At 31.6% G+C, this 26,088-nt stretch overlaps 2 protein-coding genes across 7 annotated transcripts in view; one reads left to right on the forward strand and one right to left on the reverse strand.

Moving 5' to 3' along the window:
- The first annotated feature begins 442 nt into the window (after window positions 1-442).
- On the forward strand, window positions 443-19,110 carry Guf1 (GTP binding elongation factor GUF1). Of its 4 annotated transcripts, none has more exons than XM_005319959.5 (17): window positions 445-856; window positions 2,307-2,418; window positions 2,568-2,716; window positions 2,970-3,050; window positions 4,486-4,563; window positions 5,315-5,398; window positions 6,937-7,001; window positions 7,454-7,657; window positions 8,974-9,113; window positions 10,301-10,424; window positions 10,776-10,908; window positions 12,393-12,536; window positions 13,522-13,655; window positions 15,559-15,660; window positions 16,210-16,329; window positions 18,072-18,108; window positions 18,908-19,110. In XM_005319959.5, exons 1-17 carry the CDS (start codon window positions 671-673, stop codon window positions 19,043-19,045), a joined length of 2,031 nt encoding a protein of 676 aa, XP_005320016.2. In that variant the 5' UTR covers window positions 445-670; the 3' UTR covers window positions 19,046-19,110. The 4 variants fall into 4 exon arrangements, with proteins under 4 accessions (XP_077877378.1, XP_077877377.1, XP_005320016.2 ...); XM_013356265.4 differs by lacking the exon at window positions 445-856 and adding an exon at window positions 872-1,201; XM_078021251.1 differs by lacking the exon at window positions 7,454-7,657 and having other exon boundaries at window positions 444-856.
- The window catches only part of Gnpda2 (glucosamine-6-phosphate deaminase 2), a 40,949-nt gene continuing 18,409 nt past the window's right edge, over window positions 3,549-26,088 (reverse strand). The window contains exon 7 of one of the 3 annotated variants that reach the window (XM_021722772.3): window positions 3,549-3,793. In XM_021722772.3, the coding sequence (XP_021578447.1) occupies window positions 3,738-3,793 (56 nt within the window). In that variant the 3' untranslated portion in view covers window positions 3,549-3,737. Of the gene's footprint in view, window positions 3,794-20,751; window positions 25,177-26,088 lie in introns of those variants that run through there. The other 2 variants (XM_005319962.4, XM_040292489.2) reach the window with 2 other exon arrangements.

A 26,088-nucleotide genomic window follows, 5' to 3' on the forward strand; every position in this document is an offset into this window, starting at 1 on the left:
GAATACAGTTCGACTTCCAGATTTTAAAATTGTCATTATCATTCTGCCATTAGGTAGGAAGCAAGTTCCCCAAATTAGCATCTTTAGGTCCCACGACCTAAACCTGGGGTCCTCAACGCCCCCTAGGGAGGGCTGAAGAGACCCGCACGTCAGGCTCGGGACTCGGGCTTTGCTGGCGCCTCAGCAGCTCCACCACTCCCCACCCGCGAGCTCTAGAGTGATCGTCCATCTGGAATTCCCGAGGTGGCTCGGGGACCTAAAAGGTCAGACTGACTCCACGAGGCCGGGGGCCGTCGTGGGGAAGAAGAGAGACAACCGGCATTGAGCTTACTGCACACCTAAAGGCAAAGTCTACTACAGTGCCCCGGCGCCCCAGTACTCAAAAAGAGGATTGGCTTTCATTCACGTGACCTCTTCCCTTCTCAGCGCAGAGACGCACTGACGTCAGGACGTCGCGGGCGTGCGGGCGTGCACTAGAGGTGCTGTGTCCGCGCACCCGCAGGAGCGATGGGCACTTGGTGTGTTGGGTAGTACGGTGGTTCCTTGTGTTTCGGCAACCGGGATCCTGGCCTGGCCATCCGCCCTAGAGGCGGCGATTTGGAATAAACGAAGCCTCTAGCTATGGCGCCGTCGCCACCCAGGGCCTTCTCTTGAGGCCTCCTCCTAGGGCATGTGGGCCCTAGCCGGCCGGGGCTGGTGGCGGGGACTGGTGCTTAAACCGCGGGCCACCGGGGCCGCGCGACCCGGCCTGTCCAGGGACCCGTCAGCCCCGACCCTTAGGGCTGCTACGAATTCCTGGCCCACAGACAGGCTCTTCTGCTCAGCAGAGCTCAAGGGGACGGCCTCTAAGTCTCCGGTGAGACCTTTTAAAATATTGGAGAGTGCCCCCCACATATGATCTTGGAAACGTACTGGGATTCCTGGAACTGGCTGTGAGCCCAAATTCCGATTCCTGCAAGGGAGGCGGAGAGCGTGGAGCGCCTGCAGGCTGCTGCCAGTGTGACCTTGAGCCAGTCATTTAACTTTCTCAGTTTAAATCTAAAATCCTCCAAGGAACCTGCTAATTTTTTTTTTTTTTGCATTTGATACATTTGGCTCTGCTTCTTCATTTGTTCAGTGATATACCAATTAAAGGTCCAGTGGCTATTTGCGGGGATTGTGTGATGCAGTACAAAGAGCTGAAAATGCAAGATGAAGAGAAGTATTGACTGTCTTAGCTTCCTTTTATTATTTCATTTTATTTCAGTCAAACAACCTGCAGTTTTGACTGTTGTAGATGGAGAAAGTGGGATTTCAGTAACTAGAAACTGCACAATATGATAGCTGTGAAAAGACTAGGCAGAAAAGTGAAAGATTGAATACAAGTTATGAGTTAGTAGAAAGTAAGGTCTGTGTGATTAGTCAACTTTGGCCTATTCTAAGATCCCTGTGGGGTGTGTGTGTGTGTATTACAATTAAAAGTTCTTAAAACTCGAATGAGGGAAATATCTACTGTGGAACTATCAGATTTAGTTTTATATTTTTACGCAATTAAGTATAATTGTACTTTTGTCTCCCTTGGATTGCGGCAGTTATAAATACAAAAACATTAAGGTGAATTTTATAATTTCGTGCTGTTTGTTGATTATGAAATATTGACTGGAAAAATAGAGTGCAAAAAATGAATATTTTACTTAAATGCCAATTTTTAGCAGTTTCTGATATGCTGAAGTAAAACGTTCAAAATGTGTGTATTAGAAAGCAGGAGTTTAATTTTTAAACATTTAAAAATGTAATGATAAGCCCTGGTTTTTGTTCTCTCAATTTAAAAAAAAAATTTTTCTCCAGGAAATTTTCAAAGTAACAAAACTATCTAAATTAAAATGTTACAGGCTTTATTAGGAACACAGATTTTTAAATAAACCTGATTTATGATTTCATGTGTGCTAGGAGCAGAGAATTCTTTCTTTCAGCTTTTCTGAGCTCCTTTGCCTTAAGAACTTCTACTAGATAATCTGCATACTCAAGACTGTTGAGAAGTTCCAGATGTCTTGTATTCTGCATTCATGGAAATAAATTCAGTTCCTCATTGGCCCCAGAAGTGATGGAAGCATTAAGGGATTTTTATTTACCTGACTGATTGTCTCTGACTATGAAAATATTGTGTTTGATGAGTCTTCTTGTGATATGTTGTGTTATGAGCTCAGTCATATATCTGTAGTCAGAATAATTATATGTAAACACTATAAATACTAGAAATAAAATTGAATTTGTTTCATATAAGGAAAATTTCATACTACTACATGTGATTTCTTTCCCCATTCTAGGAAAAACCTGACATGTCTAAATTTCTTGTTGAAGATATTAGAAATTTTAGTATCATTGCACATGTGGATCATGGCAAAAGTACACTAGCTGACAGGCTTCTAGAACTAACAGGTATTTTCATTTTATATCATATGCTTAATCAACTGCAGTGAGTTATTGGGAATCCACTTTTACCATGTTAAATTTTATTTTTAATTTTGTGTGTAGTATTTTCTTTTTTAAAGTCCAGAGAAATACCAATTAAATGTTTCTGTTTGTAGGAACAATTGATAAAACAAAGAATAATAAGCAAGTTCTTGATAAATTGCAAGTGGAACGAGAAAGAGGAATCACTGTTAAAGCACAGACAGCATCTCTCTTTTACAGTTTTCAAGGAAAGCAGTACCTTTTAAATCTCATTGATACACCAGTAAGTATATTAATAACTTTGCATGTATTATGAAAAACCTTTTATTAATAACACATTGTTTAACTTTTTTTAAATATCTTTTTTTCCTCAATGTTTTTTTAGTGTAACCTCTTTCAAAAGTACAGTTAAATAAAGAAAAAAAAGTAAACCTGTGTTTTAACAACTTTTTATCAGTGTCAGTAGATTTGCCATAATGTCCCTTCCTAGAATAACTGTAGCTAACATTTAAGGTATGGATATTTTTGTTTTTTAGGGCCATGTTGATTTTAGTTATGAAGTATCCAGGTCACTTTCTGCTTGCCAGGGTGTTTTACTGGTCATTGATGCAAATGAGGTAGGATTTTTCATTTTATATAATGATGTCTATTTGGTTGTTTCAAGATGTTTTCCTTAAAATGCATTATGGAAACAGAATTTTTCTGTTTGAATAAAGAAATAGATTGTGTTTTTCAAAATCATGCTTTGATGCTGTTAACTTGAAGTTTTATTACATTAAGGAAGGCATTCTGTAGGATTGAATAATTTTTTAAGTTTTTAAAGCTGATTGAACTATTCAAAAGATTGTATTTTTTGTTGCAGCATGAAGGTTGTCCTATTATCAGTACATACTATGAAAACCTCCTCCACCAACTTTAACAGTCTATGTCAGTTTTTAGTAGAGTTTAAAAATCTTTAGTTTTTAGGTGATTTTTAAGGCAATAATTTAGAAAGTGTTAGAATGTCTTAGGGTTAAGGCAATAGTTTAGAATGTTGCCAATTTTTTTGTGTGTGGCATAAAATTCGTGAAGTACCTATATAAGAAATATACTAAAGTTTAAGCTTTTCATGTATCTCAGTTTTTCACAAAGTCTGAATTAAAAATTCAGGTTTTATTGTTGTTGTATTGTGTGTCTTGATTCTGCCAAGAACAGTAAATCTCCACCTTACTTACATAGTACTAGGCTTTATAAACTGCATCACATGATTGTATTCTGTAGTAGGTTTTGAAGTCCTTGAGGATCCATTTTTCATCTCTGTGTCTCTAATACCTGGCACAATTCTTGGCACATGAAGGACCTCCAATTAATGTTTCTTGAACTGAAAGAAATTATCACAGGGAATGAGCCAGGTGTATGGAAGTGTGGGTTATCAAATTTGCTGTGTAAAAATCTCTGCTTGAGGCTCCCTGTGTTAATCTTTGTAGAATGTCTATTTTGTTTAAACTATTTCCTTACCATAAGTGATCTTTATTTTAACCCCAAACACATAAGCTAGAGAGCAAAGTAGGAAGGGCAGTATTGGTCAGCTACTTGTCATTATATTGAAATGCCTGAGATAATTAGCTTATATAGAGGTTTATTTTGGCTGTTTTGGAGGCTCCCGTCCGTCACTGATTGACCCATTACTTTGAGCCACTGACATTGCAGCATATCATGGTAATGATATGTTGCAAAGCAAAACTACCCACCTTGTCAGCCTGGAAGCAAAAAGAGGAGGAAGGGGTTACTATCCTACAGTTATCTTAAAGGGCATGTGCCAATGACCTAAGGGTCTCCTGCAGGCCCCACCTCCTAATAATGCAACCCTAGAGATAATACCTTTAATACATGGGCTTTTGGGGAATTCAGGGCCCAAACTACAGCAGGCAGATATTTGGCATTTTGTTTATTATTTGGGTGATGGAAAATCTATTTTGATGAGGATGATGGTTTGAATACCATATGGTTTTGAATATAAATTTTGTGATGGGAGAATGGTCATCTCAGACTCTCATGTCTTTATATTTCCAGGGTATTCAAGCCCAAACTGTAGCAAATTTCTTTCTTGCCTTTGAAGCACAGTTAACAGTAATTCCAGTTATAAACAAGGTAATTATAATAAGACAACAAAGCTATTTATTATTTTACTTTTGAAAAGTTTATTTACTGTTTAAATGTCAGGTGCAGGATTTTATATTTTATATGATGAGGGCTATCTAGCCACTTATTCCATGTATTGGTGGGATTGACCTCTTTGAGTTGCATGGGATAGAATTACAAGTCAAACTCCTAGGCCTTTGCACAAAGCTGAGAATGGAGTTCCTCTAAATTGCATGTAGTGTGAGAAGGCCATTTCTGTAGAAGTGGTATGACAAAATATATTATACAGACAAAAATATATTATACAGACTGCACATAGGAAAAGCAAAGAGGCTTATGATTATGAGAAAACAGTATAGCCCATGAAACAGTTCAGTGATAAACTGAGCTCTCTATATAAATCTCAGTTTCATATTTCATTGCATTATATTCCTTGATATTAGAGTTTAATAGAAGTAAGTCTGCCTATAGGTAAGACAGCTTTTTATCACACTTTATATTTAATTTTGAAAATCCATTCACATGGTGCTAATTGATGTGATTACTGAACTCTTCTGCACTGAAATATTTCTTTGCATGTTGTGCTGCCTGACTTGTATATTTTGTAGTCATACTTGTTAAAATTATATTATCTACATGTAAATTATTTTAATTTTTTGAAATAAAAACAGAGGTTAGCAGTAAGCCTTTAGCTTTCTCCAAATACTGTTAATATATATTTTGTTTTTATTATGCTAATGTGGTGGATTTTATTTTTAAGATAGATCTGAAGAATGCTGATCCTGATATGGTTGAAAAACAAATTGAAAAAGTATTTGATATTCCAAGTGATGAATGTATTAAGGTAAAATATCATTTTTTGAAGATGGATTTTGCTTTTAAAAATCTCAGGTAAATGGCTTAAGTGAATTTTATGGTATTTGAGCATCTGACATTGTACAGTCTTTGTTATTTCATTTGATTCTCACAAGGAACCCATTTTATATTATTAGGACACACAGGACTCATTTCTGTGTTTAAAGGAACCAAGGCTCAAAGATTTTTATCATGTTCCTTAGATCATAGGTTGTAGTTAGCCAGTGTATCAGGACAAAAACAGGCCTTTTGTTGCAGTATGACTTCTTGTATGCCATTTTACCTCTTTGGAAATACTGTCTTTGCAGACCAGGTTCCAACTAATTTCATATCTTTGAATTTTTACTTACCTTTCAAAGGATAGTTTGCTTATTAAGTAGCCACAACCATAGCTATGCTGCATGGTAGAAAAGCATGTCATTGCAGCAATGTAATATTTTCCTCTTATTTGGTTTTTGAAAGAGCAAATTTCTAGTGATATTATTTTTATCCTATACACAATAGACAAATGCATACAACGGAATAAAGTAGTAACATTTTACTTATATCTTATTTATTTTGGGGGTGGGGTACAACTGGCATGTATCCTGAATGCATAGGATAGCCTCCAAAATAAAGAATTTCTTGCCCAAAATATCAGTAGTGCTAACTTCTCTGCAAAGACTGTATTTCCAAAGGGGTAAAATGGCATACAAAAAGTCATATTGCAGTGCATTTCATTAATAACTGCAATGAAATGTCAGTAGAATGAGTTTGAAGGGGAAGAGGTAGTGTTCAGGAAATGGGTTTGGAAATCAATATTTCAGAGAAAGTTCTTACACTGATGATGACAAAGGTAACTCATAGTCTTGTGGTTTAAGTCTTACGTTGTTTTTTCAGTGTGAGAACAATAAAAGAGTAATGGGCTTTATAGTTGCATGCCATCCACATATACTGATCATTCTTGAGATTTAGGCTGAATATGAATAATCATTTCATATTTCAGATATGAAAGCTGAATTTCAAGAAAATAGGTATTAGTGAAAGTCCTACATTCCATGCAGACATATGATTGTTACTCTGTTTTTCTTGAGTATTGGGGATTAAATTCAGGAGCACTCCACTACTGAGCCACATCCCCTGTGCAATTTTGTATTTAATTTAGAGACAGGGTCTGACTAAGTTGCTTAGTGCCTTCCTTTTGCTGAGGTTGGCTTTGGACTCACGATCCTTCTGCCTCAGCCTTCCTAGAAGATGTGAGCCACCGTGCCTATCATGATTGTTACTCTTAGACTTTTTCAATTCTTAGTCCATTACTTTCTCAACAGCATGCTAAAAATGCTCTTATAATTCAATCCTGGAACCATGGAACCTCCTAACTGTAATGAAAAAAGGTATTTGTCAGCATACAAATGTGATTTTCCTTTTGCTATATTGAAACTAATTGATAATTATTAGAATTCTTCTGAATATAAAGCTTAAGTCATCAGAATAGAAAAATATATCCTTAATTTTAAATGCTTTTTCTTTTTTCCTGTATATTTTTAGATTTCTGCTAAACTTGGTACAAATGTTGAAAGTGTTCTTCAAGCAGTTATTGAAAGAATACCCCCGTAAGTATTTTTTGATTTTATACTGTTCACTTAATATGTAATAGTTCAAAGACCATCAGTTTGATTTTTTTTTTAAATCGTGGATATGCAAATATACTTGCAGTGAATGAGAATAAACCTTTGTTTTTAGTAATATACTTAAGCATATACAGTAGAGTAAAAGGAAAAGAACAGGGGTGGTGGGGATCTCTTCTTAACAACCATGAAAGAATTTCATTGACAATTCTTTTTTGCTTTATAATGAACAAATATATTAACAAATAAATATTGCAATTTATTCAGAGTTGAATTCAATCTGACATATTTTACAGAAAGATTCTTTTATTTTGGCTGTTAGGTATCAACCCTTTCTCAAGAACAAGAGTACATTAAACATAATATCCAAGTTGAAAATAGGTGTTTTTATTAAAATTTTAATTTGGTATATATATATTTTTACTTGTATTTAATAGCCCTAAAGTGCATCGCAAAAATCCCCTGCGAGCTTTGGTATTTGATTCCACCTTCGACCAGTATAGGGGTGTGATAGCCAATGTAGCATTATTTGATGGTGTGGTTTCCAAAGGAGATAAAATTGTGTCTGCACATAATCAAAAGACATATGAAGTTAATGAAGTTGGAGTTTTGAATCCTAATGAGAAGTCAACTCATAAATTGTAAGTAATCTGTAACAGTAGCTAAAATGTTTGTATATATTTATATTTCTGCCCCTTTCTCACCTTGGTGAGCTTACAATGATCTCCACTTTGTATCTTAAAAAAGTACCTGATTATTTAATGCAACTATACAGTCAATGCTGCAGAAGGGTCTCATGTATGAAGAATGGTAGGAACGTTTATGGATATAAAATATAATCAATAGATGTTTATTCTTGACTAGTCACAACTGATTTAATGATATAGTAGATTGGGTCCTACATTGATATGTTCAGTGGAATAATTAAAGAGTTAGTTTTTCCCACCCATATCCATGTTGAGAAAATTTTTTTAGACATGTAAGTTCATTACAACTAGATTTTCTAACATAAAGATAGTATAGAACTTTGCATTCTTTTCTTTAGTGTGAAATTCACAATAAAACCTTGATTAACTAAAATCCTTGGGGAGTGGGATTACAAAGGTAGTGTGCTTTAGAAAAACAGACCTGAGTTACAACTAGTGTGCCTGCTCTATGTTAGATACTGATGGGACATGACTTTAGGTACATAGTTTGAGGTTTCTTGGGTACTGTTTCTTCATCTGTAAAAAGTTAGGGTATTGTGCCAGATGTTTGCATAGACCACATTTGAAGGTTCAATATTGTATGCTTAGAAAAGCAGTACATTACTAATTACCTTGAGTCAAAAATTCTGTGTATTTTAATTTTACTTAAATAATTCTAAAATCAGCTTCTATTGTGCCAAATATATTATTGCATCTTCACTTAAGGTTCTCATATTTCATTCTACATATAAATTAGTTTACATAGGGATTTCTTTTCTAAACTAAGGTAAAACTCTTGACATCTTAGAATGTGCTCTTTTCCTACAATACAAATATCAGATAGTTGTCAGATTTGTTGAAAGCTCACATTTTTCTGCTTAAAATTCACTTTTTTGTTTATTAAAGAACATTTGTAACATTTTTATTAATAAAATAGATGATTGGTATATCATGCTTGTGTACAGTGAAACCAGTTTTACTGTGTTTATAATTTAGAAGCTGTTGTTTAATTTGTAAAAGTTGTGCAGACTTATGAAGAAGTTTTAGGCTTCTGCAGGGGTTTTTGTGGTAATGGCTGAGACATGGTGTTTTTGGTTTTTTGGTCTTTTGCGGATAAGCCCCAGAGGTTTAAAATTGATATGTAGCACTTATTTGTGGTTTGCTCAAGTTTTGTTTGGAAAGTATGTGATTGTTTCTTGGGAAAGCTGTACAACTGTAGTATGCAATTGAGATGTTAAAGCAGTATGTTTGCATATAATAATTTTATTTAGATATGCAGGACAGGTGGGCTATCTGATTGCTGGGATGAAAGATGTCACTGAAGCGCAAATAGGAGATACATTGTATTTACATAATCATCCAGTGGAGCCCTTGCCTGGGTTTAAATCAGCGAAACCAATGGTATTTGCAGGTGAGGAGCTCACAAATTCAAAGGTCAAGGGCCAAAAATTTTTCAACTAAAAGTCTGACCCTTTAGTGAAAGAAAAATCACAAAGGATAAAGACAGATTCTGGTTATTCTAAATGACTGTTAATGTCAGGATATTCTTGTCGTTTCATTTTTTATGTGTGCATGCTATTGACACATAAGTTGTTAATTTCATATATGAGATGAAGTTTTTCTGGAAGTTCATTTAGGACTCCTTAAGAAAATAAATGCATATGAAAAAAGCTGGTTTATAGGATATTATTTGCATTTCTCTAGGGAGTTCATTTTTATATCTGAAATGTTTTTTCTAATTAGGATGTTTTTATTTCTGATTATCAGTATATTTACTGAATATTCTCCTCTCACTTAACTGGGTTTTCTTTAATGTTGTACCAGTGTAAATGTGATACAGAATACAGTGTGACTTTAAGAATATAACTTCAGAACCATTTACTATTATGTGGTATTAAGATATTTTAGAAAAGAGCAGATCAAAGATCATCAAGTTATTCTACACAGAGTACCAATTGGTTTTCTCCCTAGAGATTATCTCATTGGGAATTATGAACTTGGGTTATCCCCACATTTAAGCAGCCAGCCATTTGGATATTGGTAACTTGCAAGGTGTGGTATTCACAGTTGTGAGACAAAAGAGAATTTGATGAATCAGTACACTCCCATAGTATTTGTTAGTAAATTCCTAAAAAAAAAAAAAATTTGTCTTTGGATTTAATAGAGAATGGATCATATAGAATTAAAAGTTCTATGTAGTTTTCATTTCCACTCTTATTTCTTCTCTAGTAATAGAGATGTAACTGTATAGTAAATGTTCCGTTCAATTGTAGAACATCTTACACTTAAATAAACTCAATTTTTTTTTCCTATAGGCCTAAATTTCCATGGTTCCTTCTTGTTTTTCTTCCCTCATACTTCTGTAAAAGCATAAAAACACTGGAATGTGAATCCATTTTTGTATTCCTTAAAGCTAATGAATTTTGCAACCAGTTTAACTTAATATTGATAAATTTTGAGCAAACCAGTATTTTAGTCAATAGAATACACTAAAGTAATGTAAAAGCCAATTGGTTACTTTTGGACTGGAGAATACCACATATTGTTTGGTTTATAGGCAGCTTAACTTGTGATAATTAAAACTTCTTGTGTCACCAGGAATGTACCCAGTAGACCAATCTGAATATAATAACTTGAAGAGTGCTATAGAAAAATTGACTTTAAATGACTCCAGTGTGACAGTGCATCGGGATAGCAGCCTTGCTCTGGGTGCTGGCTGGAGGTAAGATTCATTCATGTAGTAGAGTTGCATTTTTGTAGGAAAGCGTAGTTTAGATGGTGTATTGCTCTTGAAATATTTCTAAAGATAAGTTTATATTAATATAGTAAAGTTAAACCTTATATCAGCCTATTTTACACTGTGGATTCATGTTTTATGAATAAGTTTTATGATAATTTTAGATTTGCAATGGAGGATTTGAATCTTATTTAATAAATTATATTAGCATTTAATTATGATGTGAGTTATTTGAATGACTCTTGGTCCACCCCTCCCCTGAAGTAACATGTTCATCAAAGCTAATAGAGCCCCCAGGATATAAACAATTTAAAGTATGGCTTTTTTGTCCTCAAGGTTGGGATTTCTTGGACTTTTGCATATGGAAGTTTTCAACCAACGACTAGAGCAAGAATATAATGCTGCTGTTATTTTGACAACACCTACTGTTCCATATAAAGCTGTTCTTTCATCGGCAAAATTAATAAAGGTACTAGAATGTTTCATATTGTTTCACATCAGCATAAAAGGGAAAACTAAATTGTGTATGAAGAATGTAAGAGGAAATTCTTAGAAATAGCTGAGTAGCTATTAATAAACTATTGATTGATTAGTGTAATCATTTATGCATTGTTTTCTTAATTTGATCTCTATATTATCAAAGCTAGTCTATTACTGATAGTAAAAATTAGAATAAATAATGAAAATACTGTTCTAAATATTGGACAAAGATGAAAAATATAATTTTGGTCATAAGTAATTTATTTTATTAAAAAGTAAAGCATTCATTCTTGTGGGCATGGAAACTTTAAATTTCAAGTTAATGATGGAGACAATGTTATTTTCCATCCAAACAGCAATTTATTAATTTTAAGTAACCATTAACTTTGGAATCTATATTTTCCAACAAAATTAACTTAGTAAACTAATACCTTAAAAGGGTCAAATTGACACATATACTTTTTAATAGCCCATGAAATGTAAAGTATAGTAAGTCAATAACTGAAATATTTATTAACAATTTTAGTAATGTTAAATGATTATTACTGGAGGGGTTTTGAATTTTGTTGTTCTTAATTCTCTTTAGTTATATATAACATTAGGATTCGTTTTGACACAATTAAAGCATGAAATGTAATTCAACCTAATTCCTCCAGTATTTCCCCATTTCCTCATTTCCCCTTTTCTTCCCCTCCACCCTCCCATTGTTCCCTTCCCTTTACTGATCTTTCTGATATTTACACACAGTGTTTTTTGTTTTCTTTTTTTAGTTATGTCTTGTGGATGTACTTGATATTGAGAATTCACTGTGCTTATATTTATATATGGACATATGAAAGTTGGGTCAGATTCATTCCACTGTTCTTCTCTCATTTTGTTGTCCCTCCCTCCCACTCAATCCCCTTCATCTAGTCTACTAATCTTTCTTCTATTTTGATAGAATTCCCCCACTTTCTTCCTTTCTCCCCCCACCCCTTTTAACCACCTTATTTTGGACTAGCTTCCTCATATCAGCAAAAACATTCAACCTTTGACTTTTTGGGTCTGACTTATTTAATTTAGCATGATATACTCTGGTTCCATCCATTTACCAGCCAATGCCATAATTTCATTCTTCTTCATGGCTGGGTAATACTGCATTGTGTATATATACTACATTTTCTTTACCCATTCATCTGTTGAAGGGCACCTAGGTTAGTTCCATAGCTTGCCTGTTGTGAATTGAGCTACTATAAACATTGATATGGCTGTCTTATAGTATATGGTGCTTTCATATTTTGTGGATATTAATTAAAGAAAAGGCATGTTAAGATAATATTCTAAGCTTTAGGAATTCTTATATGTTCTTATTAGTGGCAAAAAGTTTAATAAAATAAATTCTAGAGTATGCTGTAAGGTAAAAGGTTTGCTTTTTAAAGAAATGTGGTAATTATTACATTAGTATTTTTTCTTGTTGATTTTTCTAAATTTTAGGAATACAGACAAAAAGAAATCACAATCATCAACCCTGCACAATTTCCTGATAAGCCAAAAGTAACAGAATATTTGGAGCCAATTGTTTTGGGTACTATTATCACACCAGATGAATACACTGGAAAAATAATGATGCTTTGTCAGGTAGAAATGAAAAACTATTTAATACAAAAGTAGAATTTAATCCTCTGAAACAGTAGTTCCCAACCTAGGCTTTGAAAGATTTATTTCTGTTGAGAAAATTGAGTTTAATGAGATTTTCATATGTATAGCTCTGTCTATATTTATACAAGTATAAAGATGCATATGCTTTTAAATTCTATTTTCAAGTAAGAAAAACAATCAGTGTTTTTGATCATCTGGTAACTTATTGATATTTTTAGCCCAAAGGAAATAAATTTAATATGCATTCTGAACTGGCTAAAAGTATGATTCCTTTTAGCCCTTTAAGGACTTCAATATCATTTGAAAGAGGATTTGAATATCATTTGAAAGATAATTATAAAACTTCAGGGACCCTAGATTAGAAGTATTCCCCATTTTGCTTTATAATTCTTGCCTTTTTTATTGTAATAATACCTACTCCACAAATGGGGTATAATGAAATTCATTAAATCTACATATTTGGAATATTGACACACAGTATTTGGAATATTGACACATGGTGTAAAGTATGTCAAATGGTGACTAGAAGACCTGAATTTTATTTTTGTACCACAAACTACATTGTAATTACGATCTGTTGCTTAATTTCTCTGGACTCAATTTATAAAAAAAAAAAAAAAAAAAAAGAAACAAAATTAGGACTTTGCCTTTTGTAGTTACATGTGATTTATTGCTCAATGTAATAATGTGTAATTTAAAAAAGATAAAACTGTTAGATAAACACAAAGGATTAAAAGCTTTGCTAGCAAGCATAATGTAATTGAAATACAAAAAGGTTCTTGTATTAAAAAATAATGCTTCTAAATTTTTACTAGGCCATTAGAGAATTATTTCTTCATTTTTTTCCATTCTTTATTATTAGGATTTGTAACTTGGTAGTTGATATCTGTATGCATCAGTTTAAGACCAGTATTTGTCTAGGTTTTACTTAAATACATTTTTTCTTTCTTTTTTTTTTTTTTAGGCTCGAAGAGCAGTTCAGCAAAATATGATGTTTATTGATCAAAGTAGAGTTATGCTTAAATATCTTTTCCCTTTGAATGAAATTGTGGTAGATTTTTATGACTCTTTGAAATCCCTGTCTTCTGGATATGCTAGGTAAAAAATATATGGCAATCTCAAATGTTTGTTAATGTTTGTTGAAATACTGACAGGAATATTCCACCCACTTAGTAATTTCAGCTCTTGAATATAGTTGAAAATAGAAGTCTAAGGTTGGAAAGGCTTGGAATCTTGTAGTTCTAACACTGAGGTGGTGTTAAGAGAATACTTATAATTTGCTTATGACAAAAAAATTCTTTTGATCAAATTGTAACTCTACTTTTAATAGAAAAAAACAACTTAGCACCTTCTTTATGAAAAGAATTATATTCCTTCTGTCTTTTTTAAGAATTGTACATGTTAAAAAGCTACTGTGACTTCAGCTATACTTTTGAAATGTATTTGTATGTTGCGTAATTCCAGGCACATCTATTTACACATGAAAAACAGAAGTACATATTCATTCTATTTAAAATGCTAGGGGTTCACCTGTGTTTATGATAAATAACTTGGTTTTCCTAGGAATAAATGTTTTACATCATAAAAAACTGTATGTATAGGAACACAGCCAGACAAAGTAAGAGTTGAAAGTTAATATTAAATAATAAATAAGGAACTGGGTATCTAGTATTCTGGCATTCTTTTTTTGTTGGGGCAATTAAGTCTGTATTATGTCAGTATCTTTAAGGTCTTACATTACAGGGTAGTGTTTAGTAGAATTTAAAGGAAATATGAAACAAAATAGAGAAACAGAGTGGGAAAATAAACATTCAGATCTATAAAAAACACACAAGACATGAATTTTAAAATTAACACTGAAAGAAAAATTCCAGTGTTTCAACTTCTGTAATAACCTGGAAATTTAACTTTTTTTTTTTTTTCAGGTGAAGAGGGTCAGCATATAGAGTAACTCTTTTTACTAAAGAAGTCTTAATGTTTGATTATATAGAGAACTTAGTTTTTCTGATTTGTCATCCATTTTAGTTTTTTTGTATGTCTTTTAGACAAGACTTTGAGCATGTAAGTGGTAATAAAATTTAAAATAAAATGAATTAAAGTGGCAGATTCAAAAATTACTATAGTTAAAAGGATTATTAGTAGATATATTTGTTTTTAAACATTTTAAACAAAAGTCTATCAACTATAGTTTGCCTTTGGGTAATACTTTCTGTATTAAAAAATCTTTTAGCTTGGAAACTTAAAATACATTTCAAATTTTGAGCTACATAAAACTAAAATACTCAAACTTCTAACATTAAGGTGATTCTCATGTTCAAGATGAATGCCATTTCCACACTTAACAGAAATTCCTTATAGTTCGTAGCCTTCTATAAAGCCATCAACCTCCCATGGATTGAGATCAGGAAAAATTAGTTTCAAGTTGAGTGTCAAAAATCTACTACAGCAATGGTCATAATGAGGATGTAATGCCAAACCAAACAGCTATTTTCTCTCAAACTTAAATTCCAAGCACAGTATCTTTTTGGAGTTCCGATGTGTTTCCTGTAATCATATAGGAAATCTAAAAGTTTCATGTATTAATGGCTGTTTGTCAATGCAACAGCACTTATTTAAACAGGATTGTCATTGATAATAGAAAACTAAACAGAAACTCAACTAATACATCTTGAGAATGACTCATTAATATATGGTACTGAACAGAGCCCACCAGCTGCTGGGAACATTGGGGAGGAAATGACTTTTGTCTTTAGTGATCTATTGTTCTAATCTAGTTTAACCATTTTCTTTTCCTTCACCTTCTGGACATACACCTGTTGTTTTTCATCCCTTATTTCATAAAGTTTATTCCTTATTGTGGACATTTAAACTCACTGTATATGTAATATTTGTAATATTTTGATGGCAAGCTAGATTTTGTTATAGGGGTGTGAGTAATGAAAGAAATAAGAAAAATTAATCTCCTGGGATATATGTCATTTGGACTTTTTTTTCTTGTTAGCTTTGATTATGAAGATGCAGGCTATCAGACTGCAGAACTTGTAAAAATGGATATTCTACTGAATGGAAATATTGTAGAGGAGCTAGTAACTATCGTACACAAGTAAGTTGAGTAGAAACTAATCATGAAATGTGAAAATAATCACTTTTGATGCATTTTTTCTTTAGTTATTAATCACTCATTTTTATTCCAACAGCTACATTAAAAAATTTTTTAAAGATAATTGAAAAATGAAATTATGAACTGGCACACTGGTTAAATTATGGCAAACCCATAACCATATTTCAACTCATTAAATTATATTGTAAATTAGTATTTAGTGACAGAAAATGAGGAAGATAAAATGTACACTATGATCTAACTACAATAAATATCAGAAGGATATATCTTAAAAATGTTAACTGGTTTTCTGTGGAAGAGAGAAGGGGCATCAAGGATGTTTTTTATTTTCTAATGTGTTTCTATATTTTCTAACATTAATTTTATTTTAAAAAGTTATTCATGATTCAGAGAGAGATGTTTATAATAAATAAGTTCCACTTGAACCTCCTCTAAAAAAAATCACTGTTAAATTGATTATACAAATGCCTATAGATACATTAAACATTCTTATTTAGGATATATAAATAGTTATATATTTTTCTATTTCAGAGACAAAGCACACACTGTTGGCAAAACCATATGTGAACGTCTAAAGGATACTCTTCCCAGGCAGTTGTTTGAGATAGCAATTCAAGCTGCTATTGGAAGTAAAATTGTTGCAAGAGAAACGTGAGTTGAAATTCATTTCTGTTCCCAGGCTGGTTTTAGAATTGATATACCTAGAAAACTGAAGAATATTGGAAATTTTAACTTACTATTGGCCTAAGTTTTATTCCTACTTGTAGAAACAGTATGATAGCTGACTCTAGTTCCAGTGGTTTAAGTGGTGACTTTTACTTTGAATTACTTACATAACTCTATCAGGAATGTTTTTTATGGATATGAGTTTGAAAAAATTTCCATTTATTTCCATTGAATGACTATATTGTATTTCCTTGGAGAGGAATTTCCTTAAGGTTTTATCTAGATAGACTCAACCAATTCAGGTAGTTTATACGTAATAGAAACTGAAACTAAAAGATAAAATAAGTATCTTTTACCTGAAGCATGTAATACCACTTCCCCAGAAGTAGGGAGGTTCTAAATCAGAAAGGAATGTGAATATCATATTAGGCTTTGGACTGTAGGTTAGGAACCTCATATGTGGGTTATAATAGATGAGAGATGCCTTCATTTCTGTAGCAAACTAGTCTTTTCCACAAGATAGTAATAAGTCAGAACTGAATCAGCTGATAGGAAATATTCCTAACTGCAGGAAGTCTTATAGTACACTTCCCTTTTTTTAATGATCCTAATTACTTCTAGGGAATCAGAAATATCTCTGTAGTTATGAAAAGTTGTAAATTGCTATTTAATTCTAGCTTAACCAAAGCCAACATCTATATATAGATTTGAGATAAATTTTATGTCTATTCTTGGAATGAATTTCATTTTGTAAAACTGTTTTGCTTCAGTTATTTCTGTGTTTCATGAAAACAGACTAGGCAGAATATAGTTGATAACCACAGAACATCAGGAAAATAGTAAATGATCATTCAATGATTGTGTTAAGGTTCTGCCAGCACATATGGTTTTCCCAACAGTTTATGTTTTTCTCTGAAACAGAAAAATATGTAATTATTTACCTATCCTAAATATTTGAATGTTTAATGTGATCTGTAGTAATTTGCATAATCAGTTTTTTTTATTCTTGAATAATAGAGGTCTATATCTTAATGAATATCTGTAAAAGGGAGTTTTGGGTTTTTTTTCCAGTTATATAGAGATTTTAATACAATCATTTTTTTACAATCATTGTGGGTATTCTGATACTATATGAAAACTAAATAAAAAAATTCTTTGCAGGAGGACTATTTTTAAAAATTAGAGTAACCTGGAAATTTCTCATATACTACAGTAATAGATTATTAATCTATGATACAGATATATTCAAATTAGAATAGGTTTTATAAAAGCTCTGTACCACTGAGCCACAACCCCAGCATAAAAGCCTAAATCTTGTAATGTCTTCCTAGTTTATCTTCCTAACTATTCCACCCACATTCAATACTAATAATAATCCACTTTAATTGTTTTAAGTAGTAGCAGTATTACTAGGTTGAGCCATAAATAATATAACTCTTACATTAAGGTCACAATAGGCTGAAGTTTGAGTAATCAAGCCTAACTACCACAGCTTGGCCTTTTTTTCTTAATAAAATACTGGTTGATAATCATGTTGAATTTATTTGCTGTTTTATGCTAACTGAATGAAAATACAAGGCACTTGAGCTACTATTTATTTGCTTACAGTAGTTTTATATACATAATAGCATTATCATTAAAATATTTTATTAAGGAGAAATTGTTTAAAAGTACTTTTTAAAAGTATAGTGGAAATGTGTACTTAAACATAATTTCCTCTCTTACAGTGTGAAACCCTACAGGAAAAATGTTTTGGCAAAATGTGTACGTATCTAGTGTATATTCTATTTTGTAGTATTTCTATTTTGTGGGTTTTAAGTCAAAAGGGGTAAAAATATATTGGTTTTCATGTTGGTTTTTATAAATGTCCTTTATTTTTATCTTCAGGTTTCCTTTTTAAAGAGGTAAATTTTAGATTGATCGTAGTAATTGGTTTGATTACATTCATAAGCATTTTTTCATCTTATTCATAAGACTTTCCATATATATGTACACACACACACACACACACACTCTAAGGGTAGATTTGATAACTTTTTTATGGTCTAATATATGATGAAAGATTCTGAAGACCATGGCTTTTACAGTGGTAAAATTGAGATCCACCTCTCTTGTTTTGCCAAAGTTTTCTGTATCTCAGTTATTACTCAATTATTATGAGAACTAAATGATTCTTTCTAAATGCTCAGTATAGTTTCTGGCACATTTTTGTCTATGTGAGTGAGACTTTCTATATTGGATTATATCTATATAATTTAAAATTACAAGCCTTGAGTTGAATTGGTAATGAGACTGATAATTCTAACATGCTATAAATAACTGTAGTACTGTTTCTGTGGGGAATCTTCATATCCATCCAAAATAACTAAACCTTTTATCATTGTTTGAAAAGATAGTTTAATGAGTGTCTGCCAGCAAGATTAGAGAGGTAACTTTGCGTATGTCTACTTCATGGACAGTAATTTCATAAGAATGTTATGATTCTATTGTGATCTCTGTGTAACTATAGGATTATTATTTTGTGAAGTTTTTTGGACTTACAATTTTTCAAAATATTTTTCAGTATGGTGGTGATATTACCCGAAAGATGAAACTTTTGAAGAGACAAGCAGAAGGAAAAAAACGGATGAGGAAAATTGGCAACATTGAAGTTCCTAAAGATGCTTTTATAAAAGTTCTAAAAACACAAACTAATAAATAACTCATGGAAAACATAAGGAACTTCAATAAATTATAAACTGTATAAAGAACTTCAACAAATTAAAACCTGTGTATTTTTTTCTTTATAGTAACTTACAACAATAAAATGAAAATAAATAAGTTTCCTTATTAGTTTCAGGGTTTTCAAGTTTGTTTAGTAAAAGTTAGGTCATAGTAAAGGTTAGGTCATTTAGTAAAGGTGAGGTCATAAGTGGAGCATACCTCCACAGGCTGTACAGGTTAAATGAGATAATATATTTTAAATACTCAGAAGAGTGAACAATGTAGGAAAGCATAATGAATTTTAACTGTTATGTTTTCATGCATGTTTTTCTCTCACTGCAAGGTCCCATATTAATATTCCATGTAGTTTAAGTGAAAGAATTTCCAAAATCCACCTTAAGTGTCAAAATGTTAGCTGGATCAATTTATCTGATATGTATGATTTACTACATATGAATCACTTATTAAACAAAGTAAAGTCAAATAACATAGTGTCTAGGCATCTGCTTTATCTTTTGATGTTCATACAGTTTATGACATGTTGGTTTGTAATGAGATGGTTTATAATGTACATCTAAATTAAAATTAAAGCAGAGGCAGTCTCTTATTTCTGACATTCAGAATTCATTCATGCAGTATGACAAGTGTTTGGTATTAGCGGCTGTTATGAATTACAGAATTTAATTTTCATACCTGAGATCACAGAGCCAATAAACACTATATTAACTCAAAGCTCTTTAGTTCCACATTCATTCATTAATAATCACTGACAGCATGCAGAATGTATCATAGCAAATAAAATGATTTAGTCATTGGTTTTTGTCTTCTACTTGAATGAGGAAAATGTCTTTTCAGAATAAGACTATCAGTGATGAATTTTATATTGTTACATTTGAGATAATTATAAATTAAGATAGTAGGACTTAAATTTAAATGGCAGAAGATATAAAATGGAGAAGCAATTAATATGGTTTCAGAACAAAATGTTCTATTCTTTCATTGTTGCAAAGGAGTCACAAGTTGCACCTGGCACATAATATGCACTATGTGTCTACCATTTAATATTTGTGCTTGTTTTATATGGTCAAATTTTATTCTGTAGTCAGTCATTCTTCAAAAAAATTTTGGAAAGTGACCTAACATAAGTAAGATTTCTACAATGAGTATTAAAATGGCACCACTTATTAGGTTTGTTGTGTGTCAGCCACTGTACTGAGTTCTCTTTTATTCAGTCTGTAAAGGAGAGGAAGAAGTTGACACTTATTGCTCACAGTCAGTTTTTGACATAGCTGGGATTCAGACAATGGTTTCTTCAAAGACTACTTAAATTTTTCTTGTGAAATGTGTTCAAAAGGCTTTAAATTCTTAAGAGCATCACATCTTCTGAGTTAGGGAATTACTGTGGCCAGAGAGCAATTTACTGAACAGTTAGAGGACACATAACTAAATTAGCCTCCTAACAGTGGCTGTAATGAAAAAATTCTTTTAGACCTTTAAAGCATAGAAATACCTGTGAATGGTACACAAAAACAGACAATGTTGGCCTTTTCATTATGGCATCATATGACCTAAAGTAGTGAGGGTAGTTAAAAGTAAACAATTCTTATTACCAGAACTATTAGTATAAGATACTACTGATTTACTGGATAGTTAAATATTTATAAAGCTATTAAAAACATGATCTATAATTAAAATAAGGCAGCATTATTTTACACTAACAGTTTTATTATTATTTCATTTTCAGTTTATTTGCTAAATATTTTAAGGAGTGTAACTACATTTCAATTGCAGAGACAAGCAGACATAAATAAGGCTTCTATAACATGGGCTTATAAAATGTGTAACATCAACAGGACAGGGAGTGTTTTGTCTTTAACTTCCAATGGAATACTGAGAAACTACAGGTAAATGTATTGTCTATCTGTAATTGTATGATGGAAACAAACCAAAAGGAAATGTAGGCTCACAGATATTGTTAGTTGCTGGAATCTCCCAAATGCAAGTATTTATTTCACTTCTGGAAATAAAATTTAGATAAATTATTTATTATAAGTTTTATTTGAAGTAAAAATAGAAAATATATTTAATTTGTACTTATGCAAAGTTATGTCACTCTAAAATAGTTTACAGCAATTCCTTTTATATATATTTCACATTATAATTTTAGACATTTTTAATATGGAATAAAGCTAATCATTTGTGAAGTTTAACAATAATCAGAAAATATTCTTCAAAAGAATTTCCTTAAGTGTGTACCTAGGTATAAAGCTCATAATTTTCAAGATGCTATTATTAAGGGCATGAACCCAAGTCATTAAATAAAAATAAGCATATCTGTAAAAAAGTGCTGTATAAGAAGGTAAGCAAAAGCATGCACTTAACCACTTTCCAAGAGGTTGTAAACTAAACATTTAGGCACTGTCATCTCTTCAAGTGTTCTTTGCCAACAATATATAGCAGGACTTTTATTAATGTCCACAGTTGCTACTGCAGGAAAATGACTAAGGCAACCACATGCAGAAAAGCATGTGTGTAATGCACAGAAAAAAGAGCATTCCAAAAGTAAAGGTTTTCCATGACAGTTGTTGATGAAAACTTGGAGTGTCTTCTTGTAATTAAATAAAAATCCATTTCACTAATCATGTCCCAAATGGTACCTGATGTTCAGAATCTTTTTTTAAAAACTTAATCATTCTAAAATTAATCAGGCAGATATTTCATTTCTATGCTGTTTTATAGGTGGCTATGTAGCTACTGTACTGTATAATAAAATAGCCAACCAATTTTAAAAGACTACATTTCCTAAATCCTAGTGTAAAAGAGGCATTTTAAATATGGAATGTATAACAGATTTTAAAAATTACAATCTTCAAAATTTCCAATTTTATCATATTGCATAGCTGATAATTCATCTAATAAAAAAGTTTTCTTTCAAGCAGAATTTTGCTTCAATCTCCTTCAATTTCCTTCTTTCATACTGTGTAGTGGGTCCACAAGTTTATTGTGCACATGCATTAAACCTTAAAGAAAAAAAGCACAATTCTAGTTTTGTTTTAGTTAATTTTGAACTCTCATTTACTTTAGCAAGCGTTTTAGTTAATTTTGAACTCTCATTTACTTTAGCAAGCAAAAGATTTATGATATAAGTATTTTTGTTCCCATTTGATACAAAAATCAAGTTTATTGAAAAACTAAAAAATGTTTCAAAATGTTAAACTACCTAGCAAATATCAATTTATAATATCAATGAAACAATGTAGATCTAGAATGTATACAGGTACTTTGGAAGTAGCCAGAAGTAGGAGCAGTTCTTCAGAGCATTTCTGTCAGGATACCAAATTTGAATACAATTTGTTTATTAATACATTCTAATTACATTTAAAAGTTTTTATTGACTTTGATCTTCTGGTAGTTCTTTTACTAGACTCCAGAGAGGAGCTGAGAACTATTATAGTAGGATAGCTTTAGTCCTTCAACATATTACCATATGCATTCATCTGGCAAATTGTTTTCTACTCCATAAATATGTGTTTATGAAAAGGGCTAATTACATATTAATCATTACATATTGAGAAAGGTTTCCTAAACCAGTACAGAAGATGCCTATATTAAACACTAAGTTACTGTAGAAATGGAGATTCTAAATTTAAGCAGTTTAAATTTCATTTTGTAATATACTTGTGAATCATTCTTAACATATTAAAGCTTCTTGAGAAGTAGCATCTTTTAGTTATTAATGTCTAAAGGCATAAGTACTATATTTCTTTGAAAAGAAATAGTTCTAAGAAGATTGTCTTTGACAGAATCAGTTAACTGATTATTTTATACTTTGGAAATCATTTAAATTTTCTAGGTCACTATAAACACAGAGGCTGGGGAAAAGCACTTGGAACTTGGTTGTCAAAGAAAATGAGATTTTTAGTTTGGGGAAATAGGGTAAGTAAGGAAATGTTCTTGTCAGGGAGGCTGAACAAAGCACCCTAAAATACAAATTGTGAGGGAGACCCACTTCTAGGGTATAAGCAAAGAACCCTGAGAGGAGTTCCTGTAGGGGGGAAAAAAAAAAACTAGGAGAAGTCTTCAAAGGAGATTCTGAAAGGAGGTAATATCCCATTTTCTACTGCTACTGAAAGTAAAAGAAAGTTAACTTCTCAACAGCCTACTTAAAGGCTTAATCAGCACTTCAAAGGTCCAATTTCAGTAAGACAGGGAAGAATAATTTCAGTTATGTAATTTAGAAGATGAATCATTTTGTAGAGGATCATCCTGTACAGTATAATTTTCTATATTTGCTAACAACTTTGATGATGGGTAGAATACATTGTGGCTTTAAAACACAACTTAAAACATCAAGATAAACATTAAAAACCCAACTACTTTATAAAGTTTTTTTTTTTTTGTAACTACACACTGAAAATAGCTTTTATACATAAGGCTGTTTTCAAACTAGAAATTAATTTGAAAATTCTATTAATTGCTTTCTAGCTAATCTTTAATAATTTACTATGAAATAAGGTAAAAACTGACAAATTTTTACATTAAGAAAATCCATAAAAAGAAATAATAACTGGCACTTAAGTCATAAACAGAAATAAGTAAATTCTTGATACAAAATTATTAATTTGTATTTAAATGACATTTTGTATGTCATAATGTTATGTCATAATGTTATGTCATAGTATCTAAATATCGATTTATTTACAAAGTAAATTTTACCTCTGTCAGGCTATAGGGTGGCCCCTAAAAGGGACACAACAGAAAAAAAAATGCATCACCATGAATAATGTTATAAAATACACTAACTCAAATATAAATAAGTTCTAATTAAAAAGCAATACCAAAAAGCTTTAGATGAATAAAATGCCCAAGTATTAAACTTTTCTTATGATTAACCTGTATCTTTCAAAAGGTACATATGAAATAAGCTTCCATTCAGTAATAATTGTTACTGTTTGGAATTTAGTTAACCTAGATCTTTTTCAGGAGCTAAATAATTAGAACCTTTACTAAATAATTAGAACTCTGTTAACATTTTTTAGTGAAGACAGAAGAAAAGGTAGTATTGTAAATGGAATTTGAAGAACTATAGGCAACAACACCCAGAATAGTATCCTCCAGTTTTTTGATGGGATATAATAGTAACTCAGTGAGAACATGCCAAATACATAAAACTACATTTGAAATATGTGCACACTCTTGAGTATTTAATTAACTCTACTCTAAATCAAAATACTTAACTGCAAAGTAAGGCTTATATATGGCCCAGAATAAGATCTAAATTCTACTTTTTTGACACATACTGATATTCTGAAACCTCTTTAGAAATATATACAGCTCCAAAGTAGAAAGTACAAGGTACTCTTCAGGTAATGCAAATATCCTCTCATGAACAGTTTACACTTTAACATGTTTCAGAAGAACTTGGAATTTATATAACACTAAAAGAACTAAACATACATAAATACCTCCTTCTCCTCTAGATTAAATTATCTAACTTATGCTTATATTTTTCCTAGAAGCAATGATTATAGTGTGGGGAAAAGCACACAAATATATATTTGATTTAGATGATACTATATTCACAGTTCATTCCTCTTCTGGGAAGTAGTGTAACGCTGTGGACAAAAGCCCAATTCTAGGTATCTGATTTCAGTTACCCAGCTCTGCCCACTATAAGCTATATGACTTCAGGTAAGTAACTTAATATCTCTATCTGTTAAGCCTACTAAATCCTTTGAAAATGGCAGTATATGAAAGTTCACTTTATAGCACTGCCATAAGAATTAAGTAAATCAATGATTATGATACATTTTGAATAATGCCTGGTCATACAAGTACTGGCTATTATTATTAAACTAAATATTCACTAAAATGTAAAAATAGTCTGATAAATATCAAGTTGTGATAAAATCAGACAGACTGGTACCAACAGGGTCTATTTGGGGATTACTGGTACTAGAAAATGGACACTGAAACTGGCATATGTGGAAATGTGGATTGCTGTATTAACTTCAAGAAATCTAATATGTGCGATGAAATCTGGAGGACGGTTTGGAGATATAGGGATAAAATTCCATTCAAGAACTCTGTCTACTCACAGTTTATCACTGAGATGCTCTCTGCTTCTATCTGCCAAATTACAAAGAAGCCAACATTTTGTTGTTGTTGTTGTTTAATTGGATATATTTGTGGCTTGGTAAAAACAAGTAATTTAAATGACAAGAGATAGAAAAGATGAAGTATTAAATAATAAGGAAATATTTAAGTAAGTCATGATTTATCCACTTAACTATCCATTAAAAAATGTTTTTAAAGAGTTATTTTGTAAAATAGGAAAATGCTCACAAAACATAAGTGCAAATACAAAACAAAACAATACACACAGCATTTTCTAAATTTGTTTTAAACATGAGATTTTTAGTGTTTTGTAAATTTCAATCATTTGTATCCAACCTCAATATTTTTGCCATATTCAGACATTTTATATGAATTGCAAGTTACTGATCTCCTTTAAATCAATTATAATTTTAAATATTATTAATACTATATTTCTGAATATGAGATTCTGTATACTATAAGACATAATTATTTGATATACCACTAAAACAAAATGCTATCAGGTATACTATGATAAGACACCAATTTTAAGAAACATTCTAATTTCAGAAAGATAAATGTGTCTTAGAAGCAATAAAATATGATAACTTTCTTACACCTGTATTAAACAATGATATTCATGAAATATAGCTGTGATGTGTTCTATACAATTTTTAATACCTGTTGAACACAGTAACTACAGTAAAAGATTAAAAATATATATTTATTGATGTAACAGAAGTAGCATATGTACTATACACTCTGTGCTAACATTTAAAATCAATTAATTTTCAATATTGACTACATAAATATAGATACTTTATAAAGAAATATCATTTATATAGCTTGTTTATGTTTGGGTTTATATGTAGAGTTCATTCTTAGTCAGGGAATGGAGTCTCCATTTAACATAGTCAAATTGTCACTTGAAAAATCTCCTAAACT

This window comes from Ictidomys tridecemlineatus, chromosome 9, assembly GCF_052094955.1.
Source record: "Ictidomys tridecemlineatus isolate mIctTri1 chromosome 9, mIctTri1.hap1, whole genome shotgun sequence".
NCBI lineage: Eukaryota > Metazoa > Chordata > Mammalia > Rodentia > Sciuridae > Ictidomys > Ictidomys tridecemlineatus.